This window comes from Cyprinodon variegatus, unplaced genomic scaffold, assembly GCF_000732505.1.
Source record: "Cyprinodon variegatus isolate N-32 unplaced genomic scaffold, C_variegatus-1.0 Scaffold9, whole genome shotgun sequence".
Taxonomy (NCBI): Eukaryota; Metazoa; Chordata; class Actinopteri; order Cyprinodontiformes; family Cyprinodontidae; genus Cyprinodon; species Cyprinodon variegatus.
The window spans coordinates 423,583-435,508 of NW_015150462.1; the positions used below are offsets into that span (position 1 = coordinate 423,583).

The window sequence follows — 11,926 nt, forward strand, 5'->3', positions numbered from 1 at the left end:
TATTTTCAAATTTGCTGTAGCTCTAAATTATCTATAAAAAAACCCATCTACTTTGTTTGTAGTCATTCCCAGCTGTTTATATCCAAAGGACTTTTTATTTACTAGTATATATTACAAGTACTTTCCAGAATCTTCATGTTTAAACCTGCCGTTATCTTGTGGCGCTGCACTTAGACTTTGCGCTCTCGTTAAAGACCAGATTTATTTTTTCCCTGTCAGATTGCTGATTCACCAGAAAACTAACACCTTCTTTTTCCCTCCCTCTCTTTAGTTCATCGTTTGCACGATGTCGGTCTAAGCAGCGCCCCCTGCCCCACACCAAGAGGTCAGAGCGTTCAGGTCAGTGCCTCACAGGAATGCTACCGGAGGCCAGTATACGAGACGGCAGGAAATGACTCCATGTTTGTAACGCTTCAGTGTGTTCCGTACTTCTAAAGCAAATGCAGCATTATTCACAGCTTAACCTTTAAATTAGAACCTAAATATCTGTATTTAATAATCTACCTGTAGTTTTCTTATTGTGGGATATATATATATATATATATACAATGAATTTATACATAAATAATCGTATACCTGTTGTGCCATTATCTTAATATGCTCGTATTCAGATTTTTCTTTTTATATAAAGTTTACATGTACAATAATGCTTGTAGAGGAAACCCTGAACTAGTGATTTAAATTAGATCTTTAACCAATTACAGCATAATTAATGTTATATTTACCTGTCGGTGGCTAAAATACTGCGCTCCCAAAACAGCCAAGCACTCACAGCTCTGTAAGAAACTCCTCATTTTTTGTTACAATAAAAAAAACACAGTTTACTCTGTATTCATTTTCTTTATTCATTTATACAATTGTGCATTTTTCCAGTCTATTTACACAATATATATATATGTAATTTCTTTAAATATAGTCAACAGAAACATTCAAATCAGCTGTTTAGTGTCGCGTTGTATAAAATACAGTGGCAAACGTTTAAAAAAATGCATAAAAACAATTGAACAGCACTAGATTTAAAAAGTGACGTTTAGATCCAGTACAGCAAAGGTTGCTTATCTCTGTGCAAAACTTTGCAAATCGCACAAAAAGTTCAGCAGAGTCCGACTTCAGGAACGTTTGTTCTGCATCTCAAGTAAGAAGAATCCTCACATTATTTCGCGTCTTTAATTTAGAGTTTTCTTCTAGGGGAGGGTCTGCATGCACTATCAAACCGTGTACAGTAAATGCAACATGCATTTCTGCTTACCCCACATCCAGCTTGCTACAATAAGAGGCAGTGCATCCAGCATCATCAACAGGCTTAGAAACCATAGAAAACTGACAACCGATGAAATCTCTAGGTTTTAGAAAAATAGGTCTATGGTCCTTCCATGTGCCGTCTCCATGCAAATAATGAGCCGTTATTTGACTAAATTTGTTCACAGAACTAAAAAAAAAAAACCCCACTAACTTCCTCATGCAGTTTGATGTAAAATGACCGAGTAGACCTACATGTGACAGCAGAGGACCTTTTAGTTGCATTGCACTGATGCTATTTATAAAGGCTAGAGCAGGTGAGTAAAGCTAAGGCTGTTGGAGGCCAAACTTTTTTTTTTTCTAATTATGCTTTCTTTTAGGAAGTTGTAGTTTTTCAGGATATAATGGAAGACCTAAAGCATGCACCAAATCCCCCATCTCCACCAGTTCCAGCTCACTGTGAAGATAAATGGGTTGCTTCTGGCTGTAGAGTTTTGCAGGTAAATGTTAAAAGGGATTCATGACTAGTTTTAACGATAGACTTTCAGATGTAAATGCAGTTAAAATACTCTAAGCCAGTGTTTTTCAACCCTGGTCCTCAAGGCACCCTGCTCTGCATGTTTCTGAGCTTCAGCACACCTGATTCAGATGATTGCAGTTCAGCAAAGGCTGATAATCTGCTATCAATTGATAACAGGTGTGTGAAAGCTGTGAAACATCTAAAACATGCAGGGCAGGTGCCTTGAGGACCAGGGTTGAAAAACACTGCTCTAAGCTGTGTAGTTATAAGACAGGGGTGTCAAACTGGTTCCAGAAAGGGCCGTGTGGCTGCAGGTTCTCTTACCAACCAAGCAATAGCAAACCAGACTCAAGTCATCTCATCAAGGGAGTCCAATGTGAACATGATGACATGACAGGAGTCTGGTGTGCTATTGTTTGGTGGAAAGAAAACCTGTAGCCACACGGCCCTTTCTGGAACCAGTTTGACACCTGTGTTATAAGATATTGGCCGTTTCTCAATTCACAAGAACGTTTTTTGATAACACAGGAAAGTATGGACTCTGGGAGAACGGGAACGCACAGCATAAATCTGGGTCAATTGGAACAGAAGCGTACTAGGGGCCGAGAACAACATCCGGAGGCTGAGTTTGATGATGTTGCAGCAATGCATTCTGGGTTAAAGATGTATGCTAGCTCCATATAACTAAATAAACCTTTTGAGTCTGAAGCACTTGTCACTACCTGATCCGTCCCGCGCATCCAGATATACTTCCGGATTGTCGTCAATTTTATTTAGTTAAAAATACCTTAGTGATGTTTTCCCTCCCGAAAAACGGTAAACGTACTAAAATATAATGTATTAAAGGTTAATAATGTATTTCTTGAGAAAATAAATGCCTTAAATTCCTGTTTTATCACTGGTCTCTGCCCGATCTGCACCAGAAATGGGATCCTACGCCACTTCTGGGAGCTTTGGAGTTTTATCCTTATGCTATATAGTGCGTAATCTAAAGAAAGAAACCACTAAAATGCAGATAAACATGGTTTAATTGTATTTTGCCCGACTGCTCTGAGCATGTCCCATGGTGACGTCAGAGAAGCAGTTTAACGGAGAAACTGTAAAAAGCATAAAACATTTTTTTACAGATGTGTATTACTATTTTTTAGTAAGTTAAGAATAGAAATAAGTCGTTTTAGTACCATAATTACATTATTTATGGAAACCCAGTATATCTGTTAGCGCATGTGCAGGACGGATCGGGTAGTGACGCTGCTGCTAACCCAGATGGAGAGCTATGCTACCTGACAGGTTGTTTACAGTTAGAATCAGGATCAAAACAGTTTCTAAAATATGCGTTATGACTTACTGTGTGTCACTTTAAGCAGTTGATTTGATTACGCATTAGCGCTAGCTAGTACTGTAAAAAGATCCCAAGCCGATCACATTTGTTTCAACAGATAAGTATTGACTAAATTTACAGCAGTTAAATGCTGTAGGATAAGAAACAGCTCTGATAATGTTAGCCTTCCTGTGTTTACAATACAGTTAAGAACTAACCGCATCATTAACCCATCATGCATTGCATAGGTTAAAAATGGCGACCTCTGTGGATGAAGAATACTACAAATGAGCTCTTACAAAATGTTAAACTAGTCGTGGATCCCTTTAAGGACATGTACACCAGGGCAGCTCGGATGCTTTTCTGTTTCTTTGACAAAAAGTAAAAGGCAAACAAAGGGAGAGGGTAGATGCAAGACATGACTACGTTGCTTTTTCTTTATAGGTAGGAAAATGTTGCTAAGGCTAAAACTAAACCACAACAGTGCAGCTTTCTGAGGTGAATTAGTAGAACAAACCTTTATCTTTTCAAAGCATTCTATGCTGTTAGGAGTGCCTTGTTAATTTTATTAAAAATATATTTACCGCTTATTTTTTCCCCTCATATCTGCTGTTCAGAAACACCGAGGGTTACCTTCACTGGTCCGTCGTTATTGCTCTCAAAATGCCCACAAGAGCGGTCAGTGTGCTGAGCGAGGTCTCCTTCCAGTTGAGGGATTGGAAGAAGTGGTTTAGTTTAACCTCTTGTGGACAGTAGGCACGCTAAACATCCAGACAGATCTTCTCCAGAGAAAGGTCAGAACCTAAAAGCCATGGAGTAAATCTACAGCAGTTAAACTCATATTTTCTCTGAGGTTACTTCCTGGATCTAGGCTGATAAGTTCTAGAAGATGTCTTCAAATACAGCCCAACTTTCCTGAAAGTAGCCTCCAGGTTCAGAGAAAGCTGTATTATTTCACGCTGCCAAATAGAGTAATGCCTCAGTGATTGTTTCAAGTAGCTTTGTCCCCTATGTAGAGGCAGAAGATGCAGGAAATGAGAGCAACATGCCAATAACACCCGAACGCCTCGTGAGCTGCAGCACGTGAGGAACATGCAACAGAACAGAAAACATGAGTATGGAAATCATGCATATCTAGAAATAGCACATTAGGTGCTTTGTGTTGCTGGCAGTGGTATATTTGAACTATGTACAGGATATAGATGACTTTACATAAATAGATATGTACATCTAGATCAGTGGGGGAGGGGAGGGTTCAGATGTTCTCAAAAGGAATGGAAGAAAATCTACAGTTTTTAATCCTTTGCATATTCAGTCTCTTTCTTAGACCCTGAGTCAAGCTTAAGAGAAGACCTTTAGTCTTTAAGGGTTGGAGGGGGGGGGTTACTGTCCTGGAAGACCCGGGTCAGAGCCAGGCCTGTGGAGTCCCAACATCCCCGAGCTGTTGGGGACGTCGGGTAGAGAAGCTTGTCGCCCTGATGGGAACCGCGGCGATTGTTGGTGAGGCGGCTCTATCGCGTGTCTCTGATCGGCGTTGGAGTCGCTCTCCAGCAGCCCCGCAAAGTTCCCATCTGGAAGAGTCTGTGTGCAGACGAGGACTGGAGAGGTTTCTTTGGATTTCGGAGAAGAACTCTCCGAGTCGGGGCCCTGTGGAGCATCACAAGAAAGGTTATCCTCTGATTACAGATTCACATTTGTGACAGAATAAGAGAAAACTTTCTTTTTTGGAGATGACAGAATTTAGATGTTCAGCCAGTGTGAAAACATATTTTAATACATTTTTTCTCAGAACTCCTATTTAAACTTATTCAAGTGTTATTGATACCCACAGCTACTAAGTTTTGCTACAAAATTAAGGGGTATGTTTAAGTAAGTTCCCCTCTTTCATACCCCTTTTCAGACAAACAATAAATTATGTTTGCATGCGTTGGTGAAGACTCAGTCATCCAGGTCATAGTCATTCCAAAAAACTGTACTTTGAAGATGTTTCGCTTCCCATCAAGGAAGCTTTCTCAACTCACAATGTCTGGAGTAGCTTTCGGTCCCAGGCTTTATAGAAGGGACCAAAACAAAGCCTAGTTTTAGCTTAGAAAGCGTGCAGCTTTAACTACCACCCCTTAGTAATGGGGAGACGTTAGGGTCATTGTTGCCTTGGCTAAACTGGTTTTGAAAACTGAAACCAGAGTCCACCCCCTCTGTTTAAGGTTGGTTTTTCTCTCTAACATCCTTCAACACCCCTTTCAAACCACCTGTCTTCTTTGTTCAAAACGTTTACATTTTGGTCCTCAAAGTGTCGTTAGACAGAGCAGGGTCTTGTCCGGAAGAGGTCGCTCTCCTTTGAGCCATGCATCTGTGGAGAGGTTGTTTGGTTTCTCCGATATAAAGATCAGAGCATTAATTGAACTACATTCGCCACTCCACTCATATTCCGTCTGGGGGTTTTGTCTTTAGGGTGCACTAGTCTCTAAGGGTCTTTTTTGGTTTGAAATGTACTGGGATTTTGTGTTTGGATAAACTCTTGAGTTTTTCAGAGACTCCAGCAACATATGGGATGGTGATGTTTTTGCGTTTATTCATCTCATCGTTATGTTCTGCTGCGTGTCTTTTGGTTTTCCCTGCTGGTTTTACGAAAGCCCAGTTGGATACCCACAGGTTTGGAGAGCATCTTTGATGTGTTTCTGTTCTCTGTGCTTCCCTTCTGTTTTAGTTGGGTAGTAGACGTGTCTTGTGAAAGCTTCCACTTCTTTTTACTGGATTATGACGAACGTGTCATTTGCATATCTAAACCAATGGCTTGGTGGTGTTCCTCTGAAAGTGTCCAAAGCTTTCTTTTCTATTTCTTTCATGTAAAGATTGGCTACAACTGGTGACACGGGAGATCCAATGGAACAACTGTGCTCCTGTCTGTAAATCCTTGTAAATCTTTACATTGAAGAAATGGAAAAGTGAGCTTTGGACCCTTTCACCAAAATCCAGCAAAAAGAATCAAAGCTTTCAAAAGACACATTAACTTGTTGGACCACAACTAGCTACCTTTTCTGAACTGTTTGAGCATGGAAGGGGATGGAAATCCACTCACACAGACCAGTATCTTCTTTTTGACTCAGGGAAGCACAAAGAACAGAACCACGTCAAAGATGCTCTCCAAACTGGGTGTTTGTCAAATCAGCAAGGAAATCCAAAAGACACGCAGCAGAACTTAAGAATGAGACGGTTAAATGCAAAAAAAGAATCATCCCCATACTTTGCTGGAGTCTCTGAAAAACCCAAGCGGATTTTCTCCAAACACAAAATATCAGTACATTTTGAACCAAACAAGACCCTTAGAGACTAGTGCATCCGAAAGACAAAACCCTAAGACCAAATATGAGCAGAGTGGTGTATGCCGTTCAATGCAGAGAGGAATGCTCTGATCTTTATATTGGAGAAACCAAACAACCTCTCCACAGACGCATGACGCAACACAGACAGGTTACCTCCTCCGGACAAGACTCTGCTGTCTACCTACACCTTAAGGACAAAGAAGACAGGTGGTTTGAAAAGGGTGTGAAGGAAGCCATTTGTTTAAAGAGATAAAACAACCTTAAACAGAGGGGATGGACTCAGATTTCAGCTCTCAAAAAACTATAATGCTGCATTAGAGTTGATCCCTTCCCACTATCCTCTCAATCCTCATCGCCATGCAGGTGATCAAGACAACTCGCCTGTTTAGCCAGGCCAACAACGACCCTAACAACTCCCCTTCACTAAGGGGTGGACCAGTTTTCTAAGCCACAAGAAGGCTTTTGTTGGGCTACTCTATAAAGCCTGGAACTCAGCGCTACTCCACACATTTGAATTGATAAAACCTCATGGAATGGAAGCGAAACGACTTCAAACTTGGAAAACAAAGTCCAGTGGTTTGTGCTCCATCCAAGCACATTACTGGAAAGTTAAGTGGAAGGAAAACCTGCGGTAGAAAATGGGTTCAGAAGCAATAACCGTACCTTATCTAAAGGTTTGAGTTTTTAGAGCCACATAGGATAAGCAATAAAATGAATAGAAGCTGTTTAAGGTGGAATTGAAGATATATATACACACACATCTAATACATCTTAAATTCCACCTTAAACAGCTTCTATTCATTGTAGTGCTTATCCTATCTGGCTCTAAAAACTCAAACCTTTAGATAAGGTATGGTTATTGCAGTTAAATAATAAAACAAACGATAGAAAATGTTGCATCACCTCACAGGGCCTGGAAGAAAAGTAAACCTTTTTAAATCGTTATTCTCCATGGAAATATTTAATACTATGTGGCCCCAAATGCAACACATTCATGGCTTAGTATATAGATAATCTCCTCCTCGCGTTTTGACCCGTTTCTTCCATCTGAGGACGGAACCAAACATAGAAAGTAAACTACCTTTGGCTTTTCAGGAAATCCCACCTCTACTGTTTTCATCTTAGCTACTAACATTAGCAAAGCATCTTTAGGCTAATTGCTGTTCTCCTAAAGAGCAAAATTCTGACTTTATATCCATTAAGTGATTATCATATAAACAAAGCTGGACACAAAAGAAAAAAACGCTGAACAACAGACTGTATTCAGCCATAAACTACAGTTCATTCAAGTCTCACTTTCCTTAATTTAAACAACAAAGCTAATGTTAGCTTAGCTCATATGAAGTTCCAAACTAACCAATCATTTTAGACAAATTGCTGCCACTGTTAGAACACATTTGACTGCGTTAAAGTAATTTAAGGATGACAGCAATTAGCCTAAAGATGCTTTGCTAATGTTACTAGCCTGAAGAAAACGAGTTGTGGGATTTCCTGAAAAGCAGCCAATCACAGGTAGTTTACTTTCCTCGGTTTTTTTCCCCCCCTAAAGTGGTAAAAGTTGACATGAGAACACAGAAACAGGTCCAAATGCGAGCAGGAGAGAATCTAAAGTAGCACAAAAAACAAACTAGCGCAGAGGAGTAGCATGGATGTCAATGTGATGTATTTGTGGCCTCATATTAAATCAGGAAAAGTTTACATGCCTGAGTGGCAGATTTCTGACTTCATAGGTCTTTTTTCTTAAATCCTGCCATTTGGTTTTGTAATCTCTGCGACTAGGTGCAATATTTGCAAGGGTTACTTTGATTGGATTAAAAGGGCCTGTGTTTGATTGGGCGGTTGGTGAGGTTAATTTACATGCACAGAGATGCTGGTCTGCTGTGTTTTATCAAGCTTAGACGGTAAGGAAGATAAAAAAATAAACACTAGAGTTGACCCTGAAAAGCACCTGAATATGTGAGAAACTGAACTGTGGGTTTTTTTTTAGCAACTGTGAACCTAAACAGCAATAAAGTCTCTACATTTCAATGTGTGTTGGTTTGCCTCTTAAAACTAACTGACTTGAATCTCAAGGAGTCTAAAGGTTGCATTTCTCTTAAAGGGGTCATAGATAAATAATGATAGCTCAGTGGGTGAAATGGACGTACAGAGAAGTTCAAACCCCATAATCTCACAATTCTAAACTTCCGAGGGTGGTAAGGGCATGTGGGTGGAAGCACGGTGTCCAGGCTACTGTCACCGGGTTGGGTTCGGTCCGTCCCCCGCTGGCTCCATGCATCTGTCCACCAGGGTTCCCGGACCAGACCCAGAGCTGATGGCTCGTTCGAATGCCCGGTGTATTTCCACTACGTGCTGCACTGCAGTCGACTACAATCCTGGATGATTTTGGAAATTAGCCGCTCGTTGTAAACCAACCAATCAGCGCACAGCTCATCTAAATATTCATGGGCATACCAGAAATGGAAGAAAACCTGTCGTTTCATTCTAGGGCTTATAACCAGGCTTGCAATAGGGCTCAGAACAGCAAATATGTCATTTTCAGCCCAACCAATGTTACACACCCTATTTAGAGACCTTAAGGGCCAGCATCAAATACCCTATAGAATCATTCTATGACCCCTTTAAGATTTCCCCTAATCAGGAAGCATAATATGTTTGCCATAACTGGTTATTAGAAGAATTGGGCATCGTTGGAGCCCGGTTTACCTGTGGCTGAGGTGGAGGCGGGTCGAGGCAGAGCTCCGTCGGGATGGCAGACGCCGGCTGGACCCGGATGGTCGGGCTGTGGTACTCCGGGCTGGAGGTGACGGTGCTGTAGGCGGGGGGGCCCACTGCCGTTTGCCTTTGGAGGAGCTGCAAGATGGCCTGGATGTCCGTCGACATCTGGGACTCCAGCCTAAAAAAGATACCATGACACAAAGATGAGTTACCATGGAAACAGAATGTTGACGCTGCATGCAGGTAATTCAGTTAACCAACCCTCATTCTGAAAATGATTTCTGTGGAAACTCAATTAGTCAGCGAAATGAGAGTAAACCTGGATAAAAACAAAACAAATGAGCACATCTGTCCTAAAACAAGCCGCCTGGTTGTAATTACTCTAGAGAGGTTCTGCAATAATTAAACTCTTCAATGAAGCCAAACATTAGCAGAGATGATTGCAAGTGCACCCATCAGGATAAATGTGATTTGGAGGAATGCATGTGATCTGCTCCGACTGGCGTATTTAATCAAGGTGATGTCAACACCTACTTTAAGCACTAGGGGGAGACTATGAGCTTCCTACAGTAGCCATCTACCACTATAACTAGGCAAAAAGTCCCATTGCAACCACAAACTGAAATAAATGGAAAGAAAAGGCAAAGATGAAAAGAAAAGGCAGCTAGTATTTATATTCATCCCATTGGAGAACTACTTTTGGTTGCATTTACACCTTTAAAAGTAGAACAGCATATACTTCTATGTTGAAACTGAAGCTCTGGCTGTATGTTCAGGGTTGCTGTTTTCCAGATGGGCTTAAAATCAGCCTTTTTTTCCCCAGCTTTCATCAAAGTAGCCAAACGTGATGAAGCTGCAGCTAAAAATAAATCCAGCAGGAAAAACTGTCAGGAGGACGGTGAAGTGAGGTTCAGTTACAGAGAAGAAATTTTTACCTACGACGTCCAAACCTGCCAAAGAAAATAAGACTGAACATTCTATGTAGGGCTGAAACAATCGGATTAATCGTCAACTAATTTAATAATCACATAATCGTTAAATTGAGTACTAGAGCGACCCACTTAGAACAGTAATTATATCAAAATATATTAACATTTTTTATTTAAAAACCTTTTTATCTGTCAATGTGCTCTATCCAGAATCCCACCTGATTTAATTTTGAAAAAAAAAAAAAATGCTTTAAGGAACCTTTTTCTGTCTGATCGATCAGTTAATCGAAAAAATAATCAACAGATTAATCGATTTGCAAAATAATCATTAGTTGAAGCCCTCATTCTGTGCACTATTTAGTGTTTTACCTAAGATCAACTCATTTCGTCAGAATCAGGGATGTGAATACTTGTTTTTTTTTTAAGGAACTCTAGAATTTCTGGTTAGGACTCAGAGTAGAAAAGGGCAACTTAAGAAGTTCTGAAAATGATAAAGACTTCCAAATCTCCAATGGTGACGTCAAAGTCTGTGCCATGCGTCTGCACCTCCTTCTATAAATAGACGGCCACTGACTGGCCGCCTCCCCCTCATCTGGAACCAGGCAAGCTGCTCACATACAGTAGTTCTCCCTCTGAATTACACGGCTGCAGCGGGTGTCTAGCCTCAAATCTGTACGACTTCCAGCCAATTATAGACGGAATGACGGCGGATATGATCGCCCCTCACCTGTTCAGGTGCTGCTGTAGCAGATCCAGCCGTTGCTCCACCTCCCCGTAGGTGAGGTCCGTGTCACTGTCCTCCCCAGCGTGCATCTCTGGGCTCTGGGCCGACTCCCCCGCCCCCTCGCTGGGATGTGGACCCACCCAGTCTTCTGCATGGAGCTCTAGAAAAAGATTTTGATTGATTAAAATGGAGAAAAGCACACCTTACAATTCTGTAAAACATAAACCAGCATCTCCACATAATGCTGCCACCACCATGCTTTACTAATACATTCAAAGAGATTCCATTTGTGCCTCTTTTTTAAATCTGTGCTGTTGAATCACAAAAAAAAGTGGAAGTTTGGGTTTGTAATGTGAGTTTAAATGGATATAAATACTTTCCCCAAGTACTGAAGGCCTTATAATAAAACACGCATGCGACCCTGACAGGCCATCAGTCTCTCTCCGGGATATTTCTTCTCCTCATTCCAGAAATGAATAGCCAGAGATTAAAACGACATTCCTCAAACGTCCCCGTCTGTGGGCTGTAATCAATACCCCAACGTTCTACTTCGGCAGTAATCCTCTCACAGCTGTTACAGCTGAATTATGGGATATTACCACCAAATCACCGCGCTGACACTGCTTCTATATCTGACATGCAGCAGGTGAGCAGTAGCTTTACTCACACAGAGTAAGACTCTGAAAATGACACTGCAGACACAATCCAGGGATGTGAAACGGATCCCAGTTGACCAATGCAACTCAAACATCAATCCTCCCAAACAATGAAACATTAAAGATGTCATTTGGTCTAAAATATCAGGGATAGTTTACATGTTCTGTTAGTGCTACTGTCAGTAGCTTTCTCTAAGGAGGGGATATCAGCTTAGTTAAGGTGCTCCGATAAATCATAAAATCCCTTCATATTTAGCTTTTTTCAAGTATGAAAAGGTAACCATGAGAGAAAAGTTTATGAAACCCTTATCCCTTGTGCAAACTTCAAAAAATGTCCCCAGATTTGCTGTTTTATTCCGTCCTCCTCCCTATTTGTTTTTAATTGGTAAAATGCTGTTTTATACAACAGCTTTTTCCAGAGGCAAGGAAAGAAAAAACATCTTAAACTGTTGATAATTACGGAAGAGGATTAGGGCCACTGGAAAAAAACAAAAAA

General features: G+C 40.9%; 2 protein-coding genes across 8 annotated transcripts in view; one reads left to right on the forward strand and one right to left on the reverse strand.

Moving 5' to 3' along the window:
* The window catches only part of LOC107086597 (grancalcin-like), a 16,078-nt gene extending 15,253 nt beyond the window's left edge, over positions 1-825 (forward strand). The window contains exon 8 of the mRNA XM_015377653.1: positions 272-825. Coding sequence (XP_015233139.1) covers positions 272-298 — 27 coding nt within the window. The 3' untranslated portion in view covers positions 299-825. The remainder of the gene's footprint in view (positions 1-271) is intronic.
* Positions 826-4,298: 3,473 nt separating this feature from the next.
* LOC107087272 (potassium voltage-gated channel subfamily H member 7-like) overlaps positions 4,299-11,926 on the reverse strand; it is a 129,340-nt gene continuing 121,712 nt past the window's right edge. For all 7 annotated transcript variants that reach the window (XM_015378788.1, XM_015378760.1, XM_015378813.1 and 4 more), the window contains 3 exons: positions 10,778-10,934; positions 9,110-9,299; positions 4,299-4,727 (listed from right to left, as the gene is read on the reverse strand). In XM_015378788.1, the coding sequence (XP_015234274.1) occupies positions 4,464-4,727; positions 9,110-9,299; positions 10,778-10,934 (611 nt within the window). In that variant the 3' untranslated portion in view covers positions 4,299-4,463. The remainder of the gene's footprint in view (positions 4,728-9,109; positions 9,300-10,777; positions 10,935-11,926) is intronic.